The 24,000-nt window shown below is 34.5% G+C and overlaps 1 protein-coding gene across 9 annotated transcripts in view; it reads right to left on the reverse strand.

The window, feature by feature from the left end:
- Nucleotides 1–24,000, reverse strand: part of LOC136844920 (ras GTPase-activating protein nGAP-like) — an 850,124-nt gene that overhangs the window by 536,384 nt on the left and 289,740 nt on the right. For 5 of the 9 annotated variants that reach the window (XM_067114266.1, XM_067114265.1, XM_067114259.1 and 2 more), the window contains exon 3: nt 22,639–22,680. The exons of the other annotated variants lie outside the window; for them this stretch is intronic. In XM_067114266.1, coding sequence (XP_066970367.1) covers nt 22,639–22,680 — 42 coding nt within the window. The remainder of the gene's footprint in view (nt 1–22,638; nt 22,681–24,000) is intronic. 9 annotated transcript variants of the gene reach the window in all.

A 24,000-nucleotide genomic window follows, 5' to 3' on the forward strand; every position in this document is an offset into this window, starting at 1 on the left:
TATCTACTTAACCTGAAAATACTTTTGAATCAATGCCTATTCCTGCTAGAAAGGTCTTACAAGAACACTCATGTATATATCTTACGAATGATTTGTTTGCAGAACTTAATAATAAATATTACATCGTATCTTCCATAACAACACGACTTTTGTAATTACATACGAATTACGTAGTTCTTATAAATCCCTTTACGGAAAAGAAGTACACATTAATCAATGTAATGAAGGAATAAGACGTCACAGGAGAGAGAGAGAGAGAGAGAGAGAGAGAGAGAGGAGAGAGAGAGAGAGAGAGAGAGAGAGAGAGAATGATATATTATATACCATAAGGTACTGTAATAAGGAAATAAGTAGACGTTACTTGAATACGTAATGGTGTTCACAGAAGAGAGAGAGAGAGAGAGAGAGAGAGAGAGAGAGAGAGAGAGAGAGAGAGAGAGAGAGTCACGTATTTTACGACGTATTTATGCAAATATTTTGGTCAGCAATTTGTACCCAAGGGTGGCCATAACCACAAATTTAAGGAGGCCCTCCTGATGCAAGACGGCGATCAGGAAACACACTGGAAAGTGGCAGTTATGGTACAAAAATTGAAAGAGAAAACAACGTTAATGCTTAAAAAAGTGGCACCAGTTCTGTACTAAATACATATAATTTATATATATATATATATATATATATATATATATATATACACTGTATAATATATGTATATATTTATATATATACAAATATATATATACAATATATAAATAAACATATATATCAATATATATATATATATATATGTATATATATATATATAATATAAATATATATATATATATATATATATATATATATATATATATATATATATATATATATATATATTCTATATAAATTTCAGGCAAATTAGATAAACCTGGTCATCTTCTATGTAAAATATATACTTGGAATTAACTGCCATGAGACAACAATTACATCACATACGACAACAAAAATATTTTAATGTTAAACCACTAAAGGTCGATATTCAGCAAGTTTTATATGCAGTTGAATCAGTCAGAATATATTTCATCTTCTTCAAGGTCAAAAATGAAATAAACAATTAACCATAATACTATTATTAATTCAGTAAAACATCATCATATCTGAGGAGTACGGATTGAATCGCATTACGACAAAATGAAATTAATACAAATAAAAGATGATTATTTTTCACTCTGTAATGTGAAAACGTCACGCCAGTGATTCGATTATGTGACGACAAAAATCTAAAATGGCGACCCAAGACTCATAGCGTCCTATTTTTCTTCCCTTAACTTTTTTTTTTTTTTTTATTCTTTATTCCTGACACGAACCGATGTGAGAAAACGTCTCTGCCGCATCCGGGGATGGCAGAATAAAGTAGACGTCCCGTGATTGGTTCAAGGCCACGAAGGCAGCCAATAAACACGAAAGCCATTGGGTGGTGTCTCAGCCGACCCACATTATCATTAATAATAATAATAATAATAATAATAATAATAATAATAATAATGTTTTATATTCCCAAATACACTGTGTAGTAAACCGGTTAATTTATAAATAATATACAGCCCTTCGTTGAATACAGAGTAATACATTAAACAAATCACAGCAAAAAGTAAATATTGCACAAGATTAAATACAGTCATGAAAAAATCCTATAATTTCAGGATCGTGAAACAAATATTCGCCAGTTCTCATTCCTCAATTGGACGACTTAGAATTTTAAATTACGATTGCATTCAGAGCAATATTATAAAATCAATTACGGTCCATAAGAAACGAAGCGATGGTTTTTAGATCAATAATGGGATCCTTTGTCCTCCAAGTGAAAAGAATGGAACTTGAAGGTGCGTTTTCTTTTTAAAGTCATGAAAGTGAAATTACATGACCACCATTACCTCAACGGTATTTTCATGATGCCGTAAACTGGTTTCCTTACTTGGAAGCCGGTGAAGATTCAACATGAGTCGCAAAACAAATGAATATCAACATTCGACATTACTTGAACAAGAGATCTTACGAGGGATGTTACGTGATACCGCTATATGTAGGAAAAAGCAGAAAATCTCAAAATTGTATGGTTTCTCTGAAGCAAAACCGTTTCAATAATTAGCATAACGAACCTTCAATTTTCATATATATACATTTTCATATATATATATAAATAAAAAAGGTAATAACAATAAGCTAAAAACCTGAATAACTTCCAAGGCAAACAAAACGTCCAGACACGAAAATAAATTCTATATTCTATAGCATATGAACTACAACACAACTTTAAAAAAAAAAAAAATTCTGCCCGGGGAATCAAATGATTTAAGTAGCTAGAAATCGTTACATATAATCACGAGTTGGTCACGATTTTCATGTGAAGAAATTACTGTAATTATAAATAAATATTTAGGGAATGATTTCATTTAGTAACTGTCACGCTCGTCGGCCCTCTGGCGGTGTCATCCGGAATGAGCGTTTCACGAAAAGGCTGTTGAAGGTAATACACAAAAGAAAAAAGGAAAATACGTTTTAATAGGGGAGACTAATTCAGCTTAGAAAAGAAGGTAACTATATAAGACCTTGAACTTTCGGAAATCTATTTAATCTCTATATGACACAAGAAATTCGCCTTGCATTCTTTCGTGCTGCGGAACGTAATCTCCTCCAGAGAGACTATCTCTCTCTCTCTCTTTCAATTTCTCCCAACAATAATCAGAACAATTTTCTTCATAACCTTAATTGTTATGAGTCTTACATTCGTCTTCACTTTGCTGTTATGATGATTTCTATTATTATTATTATTATTACTATTATTATTATTAAACTGATAGAATTAACAACAGATATATTTTTTAATACTCCTTGCTAAAGACGAGGAGCTTTCAGAAAGGAGAGTCGAAAATGATAATTCTATTAATTGAAAAACTTTTTTTATACAAAAGCTTAGTTAAACACAATTCGCATCATCCTCACGCGTTAGCACAAGCCTGAGCTGTATCCCCAGAAACATTACCCAAACGCAGCCCAGCAGGAATTTTTTGTTTTACTCCACCGCTCAAACGTGGTTGGAAATTTACGGTCCTATACGAGGTAAACTGGCGAGGGCATTAAATGGCACAGCTCATATTCCATATTTCACTTAGGAGCTTTTTCAACGTAGCTTCATTTGCATGTTACACCTAATGGAATCGTTTTCTGAAACCCATTGAAGCCGATACTCTCCGGTACACAAGATTATATATAGTACATATATATGTATATGTATATATGAAATATATAGACATATATATGTATATATATATATATATATATATATATATATAGTTATGTATCATGCATGCATACATACATATACACACACATTATATATACATCCACATATATTTACATATAAATATAAATGTAGATATATCTTATGTATATATAAATACACACATGCTTGTGCATATATATATATATATATATATATATATATATATATATATATATATATATATATATATACATATGTATATGTATATTTATGTGTGTGCATATCACGTAAACCTGCATCTTCATAATTTAATATTCATATGCTAATGAGCGCATATACATTTACAGACTTACTCCAATTACATGTAAACTAGTAATGTTAGTTTGTCCTCTCATTGCCCGCAAGTTCTCTTTTATGAATAAAAACTGCGAACAGTTACCTAATCTGGCCTAAATATAAATTCATAATTCATTTCTCTTGTCGCAGAGAATTCCGAACCCCAACAGACGTCTTGCCTTCTCTCGACAAATGTACCATTAAATACCTAAAGGAGTAAATGAGAATCTGAGCTCTTAAACTCCTTTAATGAAGAAGTAACAAGGTGCCGTGACATTACGTATAGTGTACTTCGTATAACATAACGGTTACCAGCTGAAGGAAAGCTTGAAAACAACGGGAATGTGACGGCACTTTCAAGGGTATACAACACTAATGATATAAGAAGCGCTCGCAGGACAGGTGAAAGGAAAGGTAGACACTTTGCTTTCGTCTTTATTTCAAGACCTAATCACAGTAACAGACCGAAGAAAAAGTACAATACTATTACATTACATTAAAAATAATACAAGCGTAAAGATCAGCTATCCAATTGCTAGTCTTTACAAAAGTAGGTGTTACATCAAGCAGCCTACTGTTATGAGGAGTAATGATATATAATAAAAACCATTAATAGAAACGTGATGGCATTCTTGCGGATGGATAACAAAGCAGATAATAAGTAATGCGAGATATCCGAATCCAGAATAAGACAGCACTTTCTTGGACGCGAGTCACACCTGTCGCATTCATACAATCAATTAAAGCGCCAGAAATCCACACCGGGTGATAATTAGTCGTTTGAGGTAACTAAAACTTGTAGCGGTCACAGTCTTAGGTGGTAGTTTATCTGAAATTTAATACTTTTAACTGTTCATGGAAGCTTAATTTGACTGGTAGAACCAAGTGATTATGGAATGTGAATACGTGAATTTAAAAGGAAAAAAAAGTCTAAATAATAATATTAGCATATCCTCGTAACAAAGCTTTAAAATAATGAGTAGTTTAAAGGTAAAATAAATACCAGAAACAATTAATTTTTCCACTGTAATTGCTACTGTTTTGCTAAAGCAAACACAATATATATATATATATATATATATATATATATATATATATATATATATATATATATATATATATATATACGTGTGTGTGCATGAATGTAAGTTTTGAGATGAAAAACATTGCCATACACTCCAATGAGTATACCTGTTAAAGCGTCAATCAGCTACGCGTCAGTCATGACTCGAGAGGGCTCCTCTCCCACGAAAATTACGAAGGGAAGGTGAGGAAGGAAACCATAATAAAAGGCGAATAACAACCCAGTAAATCACTCACGCTTAATAAGTCGTTTCTCTCTGCAGGTGTTTATTTTCCAGACATTTAGAGCGATGGGGTTGAATGTGAATGAGTGAAGTGTGTGTGTGTGTGTGTGTGTGTGTGTGTGTGTGTGTGTGTGTGTGTGTGTGTGTGTGTGTGCACGTTTCCCTCTCCTTTAAGAAAACAGGAACGCGGAGGGAGTATAACGGACCCTTCTGTTCTTTGATTTATTATGTACACTTGGCATGGCTGCCGAAATGAAGTTCAAGGAGCGTAAGAAAAGAAAGAGGGTGTTAATGGGTTTCCTTTCTCAAAGTGGGACGAGAGAGAGAGAGAGAGAGAGAGAGAGAGAGAGAGAGAGAGAGAGAGAGAGAGAGAGAGAGAGAGAGAGAGAGAGAGAGAGAGAGAGAGCTTCTTTAGAAATTCTAAACAACTACATGCTTCTATACATTATGACAAACATTAGCATCACGAAAGAAAATTAGTCATGCCAAAATCTACCACCAGGTATATTATGCAACTGTCATGAGAGCGGTGTGTTATGCAGGCCTTACCATGACGATATTTGTGGCAATAAATCTATGTAGGCAATAGCAATAATAATAATAATAATAATAATAATAATAATAATAATAATAATAATAATAATAATAATAATAATGGATACAGCCTGGTCATTTTCATCTAATTTTATACGTTAACTCTGAAGTACGAAACTTTTTTTTAAAATGACTTAGAAAAAGTGTTGTACTTCATCATATCGAGAAATTATTTATAATGGAAAAGTACACGCATAAATACATGCACATACATACTAACGAAATTCTAACATACCTCAATATACAGTTACACTTATTGAAATAAAAAGTTCTTTCTGATTGATTATTCATTTAATAAATAATTCTTGTTGAAATAACACAAATGAACAAAACACTCCCAAGTGAATCAAATGTTTGATTCTCGACTCAAAACAATTTAAAATTCCGAACTGATCCGAATGATAGATCGCAGTTAATCAGATTTCCCTTCCGTCGATCTCCTTGGATCTCGGTCAATAAATCACGGGGGTTTTTGCCGACAACGTGTACACTTTATTAATCACAATTTAGATCATCAATCAATAATACCCTCGGACTAACCATTAGGAGTTCATCCATCAATTGCCATCGTGAGTAGCTGTCAAATACGTCTATTTTTTTCCACTTGGATGTACATAAACACAAAATAAAGACTAACACCCACCCGCCCTTTCTCTCTCTCTCTCTCTCTCTCTCTCTCTCTCTCTCAGGTAACCTGTTGACTCTCAGACTGATGAAATTTAAATAAACTTCAGATCGAAAATACAACTGTTTCATATCAACGATTAAAATTCTCTCTCACTCGCCGGTAAGATTTTACTAATTTATAAACATAACTTTAAACTATGTTCTCTCTCTCTCTCTCTCTCTCTCTCTCTCTCTCTCTCTCTCTCTCTCTCTCGATGATACTACTCATATAGGTGTAAGTTTAACCATATCTGGCTGTCTCTTTCTTGTAGACGTAAACAAAAAATACTTCTCTTGTTGCTGATGACACTGTTCTACCATAGGTTTATAAGAATAAAAAAAAAAACTTCTTTCACCCTTGTACAATCTGGTAACATAAACAAATATCTGATCACATACAAGAAGCGTATCTATCTCCGATATCACCTGTGCACCGCTTGACAGACGATAGGGGTAGTGGTGCCGGAACGTGAGGCCGGCCGCCCGCGAGCCCGCCCAAAGCTCACCATCCAATTCTTTAACGAACCCTCAAACAATACCAGCCCGACCGTAACTACGTGTACTCCCAGCCAATCACGACATCCCGAGAAAACTCATGAATAATAAGCTGTTCGACTCTCCTTCGTTATTCCCATTAGCGGATGAATGTGTGTTTTTCGAAGACACAAAACCTGGGTTAATGCTGTTGGCCTATTTACGGGTGTTTATTTTTATTTACCAGGTTTGGAGATTTGTAGTATGAGAGAGAGAGAGAGAGAGAGAGAGAGAGAGAGAGAGAGAGAGAGAGAGAGACCTCTCATTTCAACGCACCCTTATGATCTTCCTCAAACCATTAATATAATCAACGTAATTTTCTTCTATATTTCGTATTATCCCGGTAATCTCTTCCTACTTCCTTCATTTTCCTGTCATTACAAAAGGGGTCAATTTATTTCAGTTTCCGTCCGATAGAAATAAGCATTACCATTCCCCCCACCCACAATCACTCAGTTCCTTTTTAGCACTCACAACCTCTGCTTCTTTCCATCCCATTTGTCCTTTCCACACTTAAACCTTTTCCATGCCAATGAACCCTCTTCTCCATTTCCTGCAAACATAGTTTCCCTTCCACCTCTACGTACTCACTCGCCCTTCCCAACCTGTTTCCAAAACATTTAATTCTTATCCGTACGACAAATCCGGTCTCTTCTCCCCTTCCATACCCATTCCTTCTTCTCCCAGCCCCGTTCCTCGTTGGGCGAGTGGGTTCCGTTCTCAGCTAGCACTCTGCTGGCCGCGAGTTCGAATCTCCGGCCGGCCAATGAAGAATAAGAGGAATTTATTTCTGGTGACAGAAATTCATTTCTCGCTATAATGTGGTTCGGATTCCACAATAAGTTGTAGGTCCCGTTGCTAGGTAACCAACTGGTTCTTAGCCGCGTAAAATACATCTAATCCTGTTAATCAGCTCAGTGGTCTGGTTAAACTAAGGTAGACTTAACTTTTCTCCCAGCCCCACAGCACCACGCTCATCCTCTTCCCCCTTCAACCCTTTCCCCTACCCCGTTCCATAACGATCATTCTCCTTCCCATGACATCTCCTCCCCGCTCCCCCACTCGCACCTTTCCATACTTTTCACCCCCTTATCCAACCTCTACCGCCCAATTTCCACATCCCTCCACCCACAGGGGAACGATATAATCAACTTCATTTATCACTTTATTCGCTTATGCTAATCGGCTTCCGGAGCAAAGTTTAGATATGCAAATGACCCTTCGGAGGATGTGGCTGACGGAGGCAGAGTGGGGAACGGGTCTGGGAGGGAGATGGAGCGGACGCTGTGACAGACAGACAAATAATAGTTAGACAGACACATAGACGGCCGTTAAAAACTAGTAATGAGGGGAAATCATTAGAGGTGATCTAAATCTTTTTAAATGAGATCGTAAATGAGGGCAATTTCTATGGTGGCCTAGTTTCAAGGCGCTATGGCGTAAGTTGGCTTCGTTAAAAGAGCTGTGAATAATAATAATAATAATAATAATAATAATAACACACATAATAATAATGATAATGTCAAAGTATCATGCATTCCCTTTCACCAATAACTTTACCCATATTTAAAATACATATATTTGTACACACACACAAATACATACAGTATATAGTATATATATATATATATATATATATATATATATATATATATATATATATATATATATATATATACATACATGATTACAACAAAGTAGTGTCAGCCAGGTTGTAAAAGGAAATTCAAGAATAACTTGAACTGTCTACAAAAAAATATATATTTAGACAGTAAAGTCTCTCTAGCCACTGATAAAAATAGTAGTGAGTTTGCGAAAGACTGCTGTTCTAAGCATATATTTTTTCTAGACAGCGAACATTACCATATATGTATATATATATATATATATATATATATATATATATATATATATATATATATATATATATATATATATATATATATATATATATATATCGATACATATCAGACAAGTAACAAGTATTTAGTCTCTCCTACAAGTCCGTGATTTCAATACTACTAATGAAAGTTATCCAATTCAGCCGAACGACTGATTTACTGACTTTCTGCTACAATCAAGACGATAAATCACGCTCACTGATGTCCAAATGCTGAAATCCAAATTTCGTCTTTTCCCAACCCTCATCATCCATCACTGACATCTAACTGATAATACTGAGTTTTTCTTGAGGCAGTACGTTCAGCGATCAAAACTGTTAATAATATACATGGAATAATGATATATATATATATATATATATAATATAGAGCCCGATGGCTCAGTCGGTTACAGAATAATGAAGCTGGCTGATCAGAGAGGCAGACACTTATCTGTAGACATCCCGTGATATATATATATATATGTTACAGATAAATATATATATATATAAAAACATATCTGACACGTCTCGAATCGCCATACCCAAGCGCAATATGGGAAGAAAGGGCGTTACGTATATACACATACAAAAAGTCCTTAGGCATCGTGCTTACCCCACAAAAAAATGGGGAATAAAAGCACGTTTATATATATATATATATATATATATATATATATATATATATATATATATATATATATATATATATATATATATATATATATATATATATATACATATACATAATACGTGTTTCATCACGTTAAAGAAGTTTCTAACTGAGGCCATTCACTTTTCTTGAAGACGTATCTTCCCTAATCTTCAAACGGAAACTGGTATTAAATACAATGCAGAAGTGCGAAGCAGGTAATATCTGAGCGATTGTCTGGCGTATGTGAGTGATATTTTGTGGCAATGACTGTCAGAATCCATTTGTCTTTCTCAGCAAAGAAAGTGTGAGATTTCTCTTCATTTTATTTCTTCACTGGTTCGTCAATGGTCGTTGATAGATGCAGTGGTGCTTCATTTGTTATTCGGTCGGTTTATCTGATGGCAAAACCAAAACCTTTTCACTCATGAGAAAGCAGGGAACCACATTACAAAAAAAAAAAAAAGTTTAGACGAAATAAAATTTTTGTCTGAAAAAGAATCTTTCTTGGACGATACAAGGAAATTTCCTTGTAAAAAAATGAACATTTCGATTACCACAGTAGAAACTGAATTGGTTACATTATGAGGATTCAACCCTTACGAGACATGACAATCACGCAGAACAGACATACGCACTCAAAAACACAAAAAGCAAGCGCACGCACGCAGAACAAACCTCCTTGTTGCCTTTGAGCGCGTATCAAATATGCGAAAGCTTCACGTTTTCAATAGACGGTACGTGTCCAAGGTACAAATCGATAACATGCAATTGCAAGAATGTGAACTGAACTTCCTTCTGGGGGTAATGCACGGCAAGCATTGTTACTTTCGTACCTCAATCGAATAAAAGAAAACAAATAGCAAATGCAACAGCAAAAAAAGCACAATAAAAATGTTACTTTAAAATTGTTTGATAATCTGTTAATTCTCGTTAAATTAATCGACACGAAGAAGAATTAATCGACTAAAAATAACAAACAGGCAGCAACAAAAAAAACGGCAGCAAATAATGCAACTTTAAAACATCTAAGAATTTAGCAGACACACTAACCGTAGCGAAATTTTCTGAGCAGCAGTGTTTCATAAAATGTCTGACTCGTTTCAGAAATATTTTCATTGCGTTTCTTTCTTTCACTGGTTTACTAGTGTTCCGGATATCATTTTTTTCAAAGATATCCTCTCTCTTACCATGCTGTAATTTATCCGAATAAAACACACTCAAAGTAACTGAATATAACTTGTGTAAATATAATTAAAACGTCAAAAACTATGTTACATTAAAGGAAAACTATAGGAAAATATTACTTGTGAGTATTTCAAAGTATATGTAATTTTTAATGACACAGTAAGTTCCATACTGTCCTATAAATATAAACTTAACAAAACAGGCCAAGAACTTTAATAAATTTAAGTGCAATAAGTTACGTATGGGTGAAGGCAGATTTAAGTTCTATTAAGGAGCAGTATTTTCTTCACGGAAAGCACTTCTTTTCAAAAAAAAATGAAAAAAACCTGAATTTAAGAAGGCCCAGGTCTCCAAAATAGGAACATTAAACACATACTCTTATAAATAGTTAGTAACCACATTTCTCGTCCACAGTTTAAATTTCGAATGAAAATCAGTTCATGGTTGATAAATACTGTACTGGGACTAGCAAGCCATCAGAAACATGCCATGCCTTCATTTTTTACAAATCCGGTGTAAAAACTTGCTCGATCCTCAGCTGCTTTTATGTTATAAATTCCTTCACATATGATAGCATCTCCCTAAACAGAGCAAAGATCCCATGGCTAACAAAAACTTGGGCAAAAATAAAAATGACACAACATACAATAAATGGCAAGAGAACAATTTTCCATTAAAGAGCTGATACTATATACCCAACCTCAGTGGCAAAAACCACAATTCCTTGGAATCGCAATCAGTCGTACACAGAAATGCATAAAACAATGAACGGATGGTATGCCAAGCTTCTGAGGGCCCTGACGCAGCAATAATCCAAACTTCTTATTAGGGAGCAGATATGGAAGATGACGCTAAATCATTATGGAATGCATCTGGGAATATGCAGGAGTGAAGAGGGGGAGGGAGAGTAACTACTATTATGCGAAGGGCAGGGTGAGGATATTACCTAAGTGACTTGGCGTGCACTCTTCAGGATGCGTGAACTCTCTGTATAAGAATTAAAGCAGGAATAATATGAGCATGGTAAGGACAAGGGTTAATCTCTTAAAGACATTTTGACAAGGAAGAGCTACCTTGTAAGTGAGAGCTTTTGACTAGGAAGGGCTATCTTGTGTGTGACAATGGAGAGCTGGCTTTTATGTGAGAGCATTGAACAAGATTCAGCTTCTTGCTTATTTATGTATGCATGTAGGTATGCGTGTTTATATGTAACATACAAACATACATTACTTACTCAAAAACGCAAATATAAATGCTTTATTATTTCACTGGAAGTTGAAATTTTATAAGCGAGGGAAATGTCAATACCACAAAGAAGGACGCTATATTAACAAGCACATTCAAAATTTTGGAACTGAGTACATAAAAGAGAAAACCATTAGTATAAATACAACAGAAATTCTCTCTCGGGTCGATATTCCATCTACATTCCTCACCCATTTCCCCCTAAACCGCGCCCCCCCCTCTCCTCGCCTCTTCCTTGACAAAAGAGTTATCATTCGCATCAAAATCCCGCTCCTCTCTTTCGGAGTTCATGCATAACACGAGAGATGGAAGGAACATCCTCATCTCACCTAAATCCTATACCCCGCAGGATGAACTCCTCTTCCATCCTCTCCATATAGAACCCGCCCTCACGCCTTCCCGTTTCTCAACGCATCTGGAACCGTCGTATCTATCCTAGGCAGGAGAGTTTGTTTTTGGTTTCTCTCCTCTTCCCATTCGTACAATAAAGGATATATTTCTATTCGGTAATCTTCTTGATACGGTGCCTGGGGTGGTATGTTAATCATATATATTCTTTGCGCTGTACTAATTGTTTCTTATGTTTTTCTTATCTCTTTTCACACATCCCAATATAATAAAATAGTTATAATGCTTAAAATTCTATGAGCTAATGAAATTTTAAAGTCATTTTTCATCCCGTTAGTTTAATCCCGCTCATAAAACAGAAAGTTCCAAGTTTATTTTGTCCAATAAAACGCCATTTTTGACTGTCATGGCCAGTTGCCTGTTTCATGGCTCAAACGACTTGGTTTCAAACTAAAAAGTTTTACTTAAACAAAAATACCAAAGTTATAACATATCATATAATGTGAAACGTCAAAATCCCCTAAATTTATGCATTACAATACTGAAATATTTAAATGTTAAACCTAACTTACAATACTAAAATATTTAAATGTTAAACCTAACTTCATCAACACAAAGACCTATAGCTAAATCAACTGCGTTATGACATCAGAAAGTATATGACTGTCACTGTATGGGCTTCTAATAAAAAAAAAAAATCAAGGGAACAATACTTTAATTTTGAAACACTTCTCTGATACCCATATAGCTCAAAATTGAGTAAAAGCATTCATCAAAATAACTAAAGCAAAAAGTAATAAAAAATACAAATAATGACGTAAACACACTTCCTAAATCGATTTAACGCTCGTCCCCACTAAAAGAGCTCGTCCATTACCCTCGAACGGGCATCGACAATAGCCCCCATACATCATGGAAGACCTTAATGCCCAGGAAACCAAATACAGCACGAGTTAAGGGCCCCACAGAGGAAAACCATCAAATACATAACCGGAATTTATGGCATTATTAATATCTGGGTTCAGACAACGAGAGCCGCTGCATATCCATTACCGTGGACGGAAGTCCAGCGTCCGAAGAGGTGACACCGCTAGCAATGGAGAAAGATGGATGGCACGAGGTGCTGGGGATAAACGGCGATTTGCAAGGACCCACAGAGAATGTTTTCTCATCGAGCGGTTTCCCTCAGTTGGGGTGTGGATTACTTCGTCCAGACCTTCCAATATTATTAATTATGACTTATAATTATGGCTTATACTTTATGACGGAGGAATAATCATACTTGTTCTTTTCTCTCTCTCTCTCTCTCTCTCTCTCTCTCAGCCGTGACTCACAATAGTCATAGGGTCAAAACTGGCCTACTGGATTTCTATAGTAAGGCGCCAATGCTATTCCTTTCCTCGTCCTGTTTAGGGATCGAACGCGGGTTCCCCGTTTCTACAGTGTGCGCTAAAAATCGCGCATGGCATATATTGTATATATATATGCTGTATATATATATAATATATATATATATATATATATATATATATATATATATTATATAATTATTTATATATATTATATATATATATATATATATATATAATATATATATATATATATATATATATATATATATATAGAGAGAGAGAGAGAGAGAGAGAGAGAGAGAGAGAGAGAGAGAATAAGTGTTATGCCAAAACCTAATACTTTCTAGGCCCCCCTTATACTCAGCGAATGATTGATGGAGAATTACCGAGTGCCGTCAATCAATTTGATCCCAAGGGATATCGTTAGGTATGGAAACTGTTTTCTCCTTAATAGGGCTAACGAGAGAAAACTGTTTTGTCCTTATCGGGCCTGACGATTGAGAAAACGACAGTAACGTGTTGTTTTTCTTTCGGATTATCCCAGCGGGTGTCCAGGGTCTGATGATGCGTTTGAATTTGATTGATTAATGGTTACTCAGCTTCACAACTGTTGGGGTCACTGACTCAGCTGACATTGAATCAAAAGTGTCTCGGAAAAACAGGTGATATATATGATGAATGGTACATTCCAGTGATGATGATTGAGGATTAATTACAGTAGAGCCCTGATGCGATTGCGCTGGTGTTCTAATTTTTACAGTTTGTGATAATACGTCCCTTCTGTTTGAAATAATACCTACACACAACACAACAACGATTTCTAGTTTTCTGTAAAAGAAAACTATTGTGCCAGCTTTGCCCGTCCGCACTTTTTCCGTCCGCACTTTTTCGTCCGCCTCAGATTTTAAACTACTGAGGCAAGAAGGCTGCAAAATTCTATGTTGATCACCACCTCCAATCATCAAACATACCAAAATTGCAGCCCTCAGCTCTTCAGTAGCTTTTTATTTTATTTAAGGTTAAATTTAGCCATAATCGTGCTTCTGGCAACGATGTAGGACATGCCACCACAGGGCCGTGGTTAAAGTTTCATGGGCCGCGGTTCATACAGCATTATACCAAGATCACCGAAGGATGGATCTATTTTCGGTGGCCTTGATTATACGCTGTAGTGGCTATACAGAAAACTCGATTGCGCCGAAGAAACTTGTCTGATTCAGTATCCACAGTGAAGGACATGCATCGCATAAAAACATAAGACATATACTGAACGTACATAAGTTACCTTATGGTATCGGTTCTATCCTGTCATCTGACTCTTAACATTCTTCTTAAAGCTTTATTCTCAACTCGACAAAAACATTTAGATACAGTTTCATTGCCATGCCATGTTTCATATCCGAACAGTAATACAGTTTGCACTATAAATATGTATAATCGCGGGCAATTTCACTGTTTAATTTCCAGATCTAATTCAGCCTGCCCATTGTTTGATTTACTTTGTTTTACAAAATAACTTCCAACTCAGGAGGAGCTGTACTGGAATCAGTATTCCTAAACATTTGAAAAATTCGACCTCCATTCTTTATCCATCCAATGGCATTTCATCCTTTTGTGCATACTCTATCCTCATTATTTCTGTTTTTTTTTCTTAGATTTATTTTGAGTTCCATCTTTCAATATTTAAGAAACATTCTGTTATGCAAACTTTGCAGATCATGTGACTCTTTGCTGATTAAAACAGCATTACCTGCACATTCTATACATACATACATACATACACACATATATATATGTATATGCGCACATATAATGTATACATTGGTTTAACTGATTTGTTTTTACATTATTATTTTTTGCATTTTAAGTTTTCTAGCAGTTAGTTTTATCCATAAGTATATTGTTCTAGTGTATGCTTTAAATATATATAAATATATATATAATATATATATATATATATATATATATATATATATATATATATATATATATATATACATATATATACATACATACATAACAAGTCACTGACTCTTCTTCAACTTGAGTACATCTGATAAAATGTACATAAAATCAAAAAAAAAAAGAGAAATATTAGACCATCTTGGTCTCTGTCCGAGCAGTCAAAAGTAATGCATTGTTAGATCACTCAGGAGGTCGGTGACCCTTTTGACATCGCAATAGCTGGTTTTTTCGTGGTCTTTATCTTCTTGCCTTTCATTATTACTGTTACAATATTACTGTGGTTATGTTTATTAATGACTGTTGTGATTAAAATTATATATTTTTTTCTGTTGCTTATCATTATTATATATTGCTGTTATCGTGTCATTTGTTTTTATCCTCTGTAACTGAATTTCGCATATTGTATATGCAAAATGTTTCAGTTAATATCCGATACTGACGAAAAATTACGCAAAAGCTATTGTTATGCAAATTCAACATATATCTTGCATTATTCTTATTGAAAAATACGTAATCTTCACTTCTTCACTTTTATACAAAATAAAAATTCACGAGCACACTAAATTTGTAACCTGATTGTGCAAGCGCAATTTTAATGACGCATTTTTCCGAATCGATGGTTTGCCTAATTTTCAACGTAAAACTTTAGTAAATGAACTGAACCGAGTCTTGCTCTCTGGATTTGTTACTCTCCATTTTTCCCTCTTCCCATTTTAATTGAAATAATTTTCCTACTATTTTTAGGATCTCTTTCTTTCTCACCCCTTTAACGTAACTCATTAAAAGCTCTCATAATTCAGCGTTCATTAGTTTCTAAAATAGTTAACAAACGCGCTGGCAATTTACTTCATGCTTGATTTACGACCTTGTGACTTCTCTCTCTCTCTCTCATGAAATTATCATATACATGAAATTATTATATATTTATATATATATATATATATATATATATATATATATGCACTATATATATATATATATATATATATATATATATATATATATATATATATATATATATATATATATATATACATATTACATGCAATGCAATGTTTAGAATTCTAAAATTCATAAATAATACTATAAAATCAAAACAAGTTAAACCTCTCTGGGGATGCTAAATTGATACTAAATCGCTTAGCCCGAAGTAACAGAGGTTATTTTCCGGTTCTTAAAAGCTTAAACAATGCTGCCGTCGGTGGAAGCCTCCTATACAAAACATTCATAAAACAAGACAAGGAGACAGTTTAAGCGTCTAAGTAATACTAAAAGCGACACCTAGCCCCAAACCATCGACTTCCTTTGAAGAGTCAGTAACACCTTAAAGAGACAACAAGCGACCTGAAACGACAAACGACGCCAAATCTCCAACTTCCTGAGTGTTGTCCGAGAAACGCAAAAAATATGGACCGTAATGATAACCGTTATAATAACAAAGCGCTTATTTCAGACACTCCACGACGGTAATGATCAATCAACTTCACTTCCTCTACCTCTTGTTTTCGGTGTGGCTTTTACGAAACCGTATTCATCATACAATACACCCACTGCAATGGACAATTCAGTATGCAATTTGCACATTGCTAGACGTAATAGGATTATTCAACGTGTACTTTGAAAAGGATAATTCACTTTACGACTTTATACTTACGCAAAAAAATGTTCACTGTATAACTAGCAAGTGATTTTCGTCCTACAGCTTTCACAACTGACCCTGCAAATATTTATTCATTATATAAATCATGAATAAATATTTCTCACAGGTCAAGTGATAATTCATTACGTAAAGTCCAACAGCAAACGATTACCACTTCACAACTTTATCTTGTAAACGATATTTAACAATGAAACTCCAAACCTTCAAAGTAAATGAATCACTGAGAAACTTGTAAGCCGTTCTAGGAAATGTCAGTGAGAAGTACAGTATGTATGCAGGCCGTCCTGTAAATCAATACACTTTTGTAATTTTTGCTATTTCACTTTCATTATCGAGTACTTTTAATGATTTTAGCTGCATTGGCTTATTATTACAGGAATTTTAATTTCAGCTTAATTTTACTATTCTTATTTGTACTTTTAGTTATTTTATCTTTATCATCTTGTTCTTACCAACACTTTTAGCTATTTCAGTTTTACTGTTTTGCAATTTCAGTTATCTCAACTTTTTCTTTCGTTCTTACCAGTATTTCCAGTTATTTCAGCTTTATAATGTCTATATCAGTACTTTTTTATGATTTTAGATTTATTATCCTGTTGTTTCTGTACCATTAGTTATCATCCAGAAATTATCAAAACTTCTAGTTATTTCTGCTTTATTATACTGTTCTATCAGTACTTGTAGTTATTTCCCTTTTAATGCAATGTACTCTACTTGGTGCTCTTTTGTTACCGTAATTAATCATTCTAAATTTTTTCTATAGTACTTTCTTTTTTTTCAATATTTTTCTCAACGATTTTGATTACAATTTTCATATGATTTAATCGTGCTGATATTTTTGGGGTCAAAGTGGCTACGAATGTCATCAATAAAATCAGCGATTAACAATAAAAATTTGCATAAGACCCATTGAGTCTAGGGTGAGCGGTAATGGGTTACAATGAGACTTGAGAGGCCAAGACTTCTACTGTTAATAATAATAGAAAAAATTACTATTACTTCGACGTTATTACATAGGTTGTTATATACAAATTAAAAAGATTTGTACATGGTATGATAAAATAAAACCTAGTAATAAATACTATCAGCAACATCAAGAGTAGCATTAGTAGTACGTATAAGTAGCAGTAACAGGAATGGAATATATAATTTAGGACAAAGGCCAAGCACTGGGACCTATGAGGTCATTCAGTGCTGGAAAGAAAATTCAGAGTAGGTAGGTTTGAAAGGTGTCCCGAGAGGAAAACCTTGCAGTTGCATGAAGAAACAATTGTTAGGAGAGGGTGGATAGCCCGATAGAAGAAAGAGAATATGAACGGAGGTACAGTAAAAGGAATGAAAGGGACTGCAGCTTGGGGCCGAAGAGAAGCTACAAAGAATCTTTAGTAATGCTTACAGTGCACCCCGTGAGGTGCATTGACGGCACTACCCCACTACGGGGGTAGCGGTAATAGAAAAATTAACAATAATAATTTCAAAATCAACAGAGAGAGTAACGCATCACCGAGCAGCTCAGCAAAGGGGCGACCAAATGAACCGCTAAGCAGCCGCGACTGACATCGCCTTATCTCCCAATATTGGTCACAGCGGCGCCCCGCCCATTATTGGAAACCTAATAACGTTATTATCGCAGGGGAAAAAAATGGCCTATTTATGGCGACTATTAAAATAAATGATGCGCGAAATCTCATCATAACGGGAATTACGAAACAGAAGCCACTAATGTGATTGTTTAATCTCCGTCATAATAGGTTCATAAATTACCGTTTCTCCGTTGTGCGGTCAAAGGTATTAGGCATCATCATTGGTATATTGTCGCAATAAGACATATATGTATATGTATATGTATATGTATATATATATATATATATATATAGATATATATATATATATATATATATATATATATATATATATACTATACTGTATATGTGGCAACAGAGAAAATATTTCTTAGAATTTTCTTTGAACTAAAATGACACATTATTACAAAAATTCACTACGTTGAAAATAATGAAACCCATAATACAATATATTCCTTTCTTACGCATTTTTCCTCGGTGTACTAAAAGTTACTATTGCAAAAGCAACCACCTGAACTGAGATGAAAATATGGTTTTTCCAATCTATACTCCATTTTCACTAAAAAAGGTAACTCATCTAAAAATTATGACAAAAATATTTTTTCATGTTTATTCATCATGTATATTAGCTGAGCTCCCATAAAATTCAAGAATCCATTAAAAAAATGACCTAATTCACATCTTACCGTTCCTTCAGTGTACAATAACATATTTAAATATTTGCAAAAATTATACATTTCCATTAGTGCAGAAAGTAATATCTGATATAGGGGAAGATTTACATTTAAAATATTTCCAGTGAACTTACCTGAGTTCCAAACCGAAGGACATTAAAATCATCTGATTATTTATAAAAGAAAACAACCAATTCTAATCCTAAACTAACAATGGCAACACCATTTAGAGCAAGCAAAGTCAGCAAAAAGACAATTAAGGCAAGCAAATTTCGAATGGAAATTTATGAACAATTATACACTAAATTACAGCCATAAACAATGAAAGAGCAAAAAGCACATTTATTACACAGAAAATACAAAAAAATCACATCGATCATCACTGATAAACACGAAATTCCTAAAGTAATCCAAACTAATCATTTCCTGTCTCGAAGTCTCAGTTACAAGAAAAAAATATAACAAAATTCTAATACATAAAACACGTTCCACAAAAATAGAACAGCACGATAACGACAAAACTACAATTTGAATATTATTATAAAACATGACAACGTATAAAATGGCAAATCATGCTTCTCTTTAGAATAATTAATGACTTGCAATTAATTTGCTCTGCAATAGCTTTAACAATGCTGTTAATTTGCATGCCACAAAAACCATGTGCCATTCAGCTTCGTCCATTTAAATCATCTAGTTAGCCAGCACACTTGACATCTATGTGGCGTGTGAATATACACACACAGGCTAAAAAGCAATCACAGGCTACCATTAAAAAGCATGTATTTAATTATTCATACATTTATGCGTATAAAACATTATATATACAGTATATATATATATATATGCACAAAGAAGAATTAGCATAGAACACGTGTTAAGAATTGAATAAAATACGTAAAATATAATACAAAAAATTCACATAGTAAAGGTACACATAAGAATCAAGACACTGAATTAAAGGGCAGGAAAAGAAATACAAGAAAAAAAAAAAAAAAAAAAAAAAAAAAAATATATTATATATATATATATATATATATATATATATATATATATATATACTGTATATATATATGGAAAACCTTAACAGTAACAAACGAAAAACATTACACACCACCATATAAACAATGAATTCAACAACAAAAAACAACAAAAATACCGAAAAACAATTACAATTTGTGTACAAAAACATAAAAAGACACTTTTCTCAAGAAACTAATGATAAAACCGCGAAAAATCTCGATTTTCCGGAAACAAAAAATAAGGGTAACGAATAAACTAATAAACAGAATAAGAGAGAAAGAGAGAGAGAGAGAGAGAGAGAGAGAGAGAGAGAGAGAGAGAGAGAGAGAGAGAGAGAGAGAGAGAGAGAGAGAGAGAGAGATAAAAACAGTGTACAGACCAGGAGATAAAAAGAAACCAATCCAAAGATCATAAATAACGTTGGTTGTGGTCGGTGCCATTAATAAAGGTAGGGGAGTGATTTAAGGGGTAAGGGAATGGTAGGGGGGAAGGGGGAAAGAGAGGGGCTCCGGGGTAATGGGGAGGGGCTAATGGGAGATGAGAGAAAGGAGGAGTTAATAAGAGGCGTCGTGTGGCTGCCAATGATGTAGTGGTCAATGCCATGCAAATATCACTCCAGGATTTTAAATGGAGATATCACGGGGTGCCACAGGGGGACATGCTGGGTCTCGCAGTTTGTTATTTCATTAATACCAGTTACTACTACTATTACTACAACTGTTACTTTCCCGACTATCACTCTTACGACCGTAATGATAAATAAAGTAAAATCCTTTTTGGAAACATTAATACTACAACAGACCTAATACTACCTTCGGCAAAAACCAATAAATTTTTAATTACATTTTATTTATCTTCTCACTTAGATATAATTATAATCATTATCATTATTATCTCCCCCACTATCATCATCATCATTATTATTATAATTGTAATATGCCAAAAGCTGTTCATAGATAAATATATTTACATGTTCTGTGAGCAGTAGCAGCATCCACTACAAGAGAGAGAATCTGGACTGCTCCCAAAGAAGGAGAGTCATCAAGCAGCATCCCAAATGACCTCTCGCCTGTCTGTCTGTCTGTCTCCACATAGGAAGCCGAGATGCTAAGCATCTCGAGTGAGTTGTGGCCTAACATGTTAATAGCGTGCACACCGTCGGCACTAATGACCCCGACAACTGATGCTCGCAGAGGGAGATGATGCTGATGATGATCGCAGCATCAGCGCACGTGTCTTACATGATGCTGACACGAATGAAAAACAAAACACGGCTCGAGACATTAGTCTCACGATGCCATAAGGGTCATGGCAGATTCTGAAACACCCTCTGCAAAGACCGTTTCTTCCTTTCTATTACCGGGCTTCGGAATTCTCCTGCTTATTCTGTTTTTTCTTTTTAAAGTTTCAACAGGTCTAAGCTAAAAGAGGGCATTCAGGGTGCCTACCCCACAGACCTTTGTTGTCGCACGTGACAGAATCGTTCATGTTATCGGAGTCATGCCTCGAAAAACAAGCTACTTATATCCATTTTCGTCTTTGATATTTAACAGGCAATTTCCGGTCTATTTTCGTGATTAACTTATCAGGGACTCCAATGCTCCACATTTAAAATAAAACTAACGTCAAATTTACCTGCACAGGGGTACATTTTGTATCAATAATTTACTGATTCTTCAAATAAAGCCATCTGGAATTATTTACTTATATTTAAAAACATGTAAGCATATGCAGACATTAACCGAGATCTACACATAAAATTGATTCATTCTGATTGAAAACATAACAGCTCAACACTTACGAGACATTTACAGTTTTATCTATATACACAATACGCTAACACAATCACTGAATGAAAAAATGAGACACTGTAAGACATAAAAAAATCATTAAACATTTAATAAAAGATCATGCTTTCTACCTTTGCGCGTGAAAAAAAACTGAATTCCAAGGTAATCATGAACAATCATTAAGCATTAAATAAAAAAAGAATTACGTAAAATCTTTAAATAAAGAACAAGCATAAAAATGAAAAATAGAGCGGCTATTATTAAAAAAATAAAACATAAGATCTCTAACATTAAATTTAAAGAACTGCAAAAAAAAGAAAAACTTTTAGGAGCAAAAGATCATATTTGAGAAAATTAATCAACATAAGATCATAAGACATTAAAGGAAAATCACGAGAAATTTGAAGGTAACGAAAGCTCGCAAAGACATTTAGACTACTGAAGAATCATGCATCTCTATCTGTGGTGCGTGAACAACGGAACATGCCAGAGCGGTGATATTATTCCTAGTGTAGACGGTTAGTCACAACGGAGGTCCTGTAGAATCTACGAACATGCATTGAAGAGAAAATACCCTTCGTACCAATTTGTGAGCGCGTGGACGATTCGGTGTTCCTGGGATGACCTGCGCCAACGGCGTGGGAAGAGCAGAGAGAAAGAGAAAAAAATAGCTGGTTAGTTTCGGGAAGATCAAACCTCCGTGAAATATGAGGAAAAGAGAAATGCTTTTTTCTAGGGATTTAAATACAGGATGATCACCACAAAATTATTAATGTCCAAATCTAGAGAAAAAGGGGAAAAAAGAGAAATGTATCTTCCGTGAGATTTAAATTTTAGGAAGTTACAGTATGTACAGATTTACATTGTCGAAGAAAAAAGGCGATGAGGAATATTTATTTTTCAAGATTTAATTCTGGGAAGAAAAACTTTTAAATTATTTACATCAGAATGTAAAATGAGTTGATATCCAAATCAAGAGGGAGAAAGAGGGAAAGATATGAGAAAAAGAGGAAATATGTATTTTGCAATTCTAATTTAGGAAGAGACCAAAAATACATACATCTGGAAAGCATAGTATCAGGAAATGGCATCATATCCTAGAACAAAGATGAGCAGAAAAGAAATTTATATATATTTTAGATTCAAAATTGAGAAAGAGGAAGAGAGAAAATGGATTTACTCGTGGATTTATCTGAATTTATCATATTTAATTGCAATAACGAAAAGGGAATATTTTACTAGACATACAGGTAAAAAGAAAAGGTCATACGACCACTGCAAGTATAACAATACAATTATTCATTTTTCCCATAAACATTCTGCTCTGAAACGGAAAACGAAGATTAATACCATCCAGGTCACGGCAGCCTCTGCAAGATACATCCGAATAAATCTAAGCAACGCTCACTGAAATACTTCAAAAGAAAAAGAGACAATAAATCTATGCAAAATACATTCAAATACATCAAGATAATAAGGAAAAGAAAAAGAGAGATACGATCAATCCCAACCTAGCAATGCAATACAAGAGTCGGCTTTACCAAGCGTGACAGTCCTCCAGGGCAAGATACACACACACACACACGCACACACACACACACGCACACACCTTGATACCATCGAATGCACAGAGAACATGTTGCCAAGGTGATCATTTATACGGTTGAACAGAGGAGAAACATTACTCACGCATCCAGCGCAATGAAATAAAAAGACAAGTACCAACGCGGGTAATCGACTGGGCCATCTAACTACTAAATCAACCTAAAATGCGCCCATCGACGACAATACAGAAATGGTAGTGGCACTCGGGGTCATATATTTTATGGTATTTACATATAAGCTCATCCTTTTTTTACCTTCCCCCCCCCATCTCTCTAGAATAGGTAATCCCTAGCATTACTAGGCTGGAACAATTATTCTACAGGTATTTCCCCTCCCTAAC

Source organism: Macrobrachium rosenbergii, chromosome 13, assembly GCF_040412425.1.
Source record: "Macrobrachium rosenbergii isolate ZJJX-2024 chromosome 13, ASM4041242v1, whole genome shotgun sequence".
Taxonomy (NCBI): domain Eukaryota; kingdom Metazoa; phylum Arthropoda; class Malacostraca; order Decapoda; family Palaemonidae; genus Macrobrachium; species Macrobrachium rosenbergii.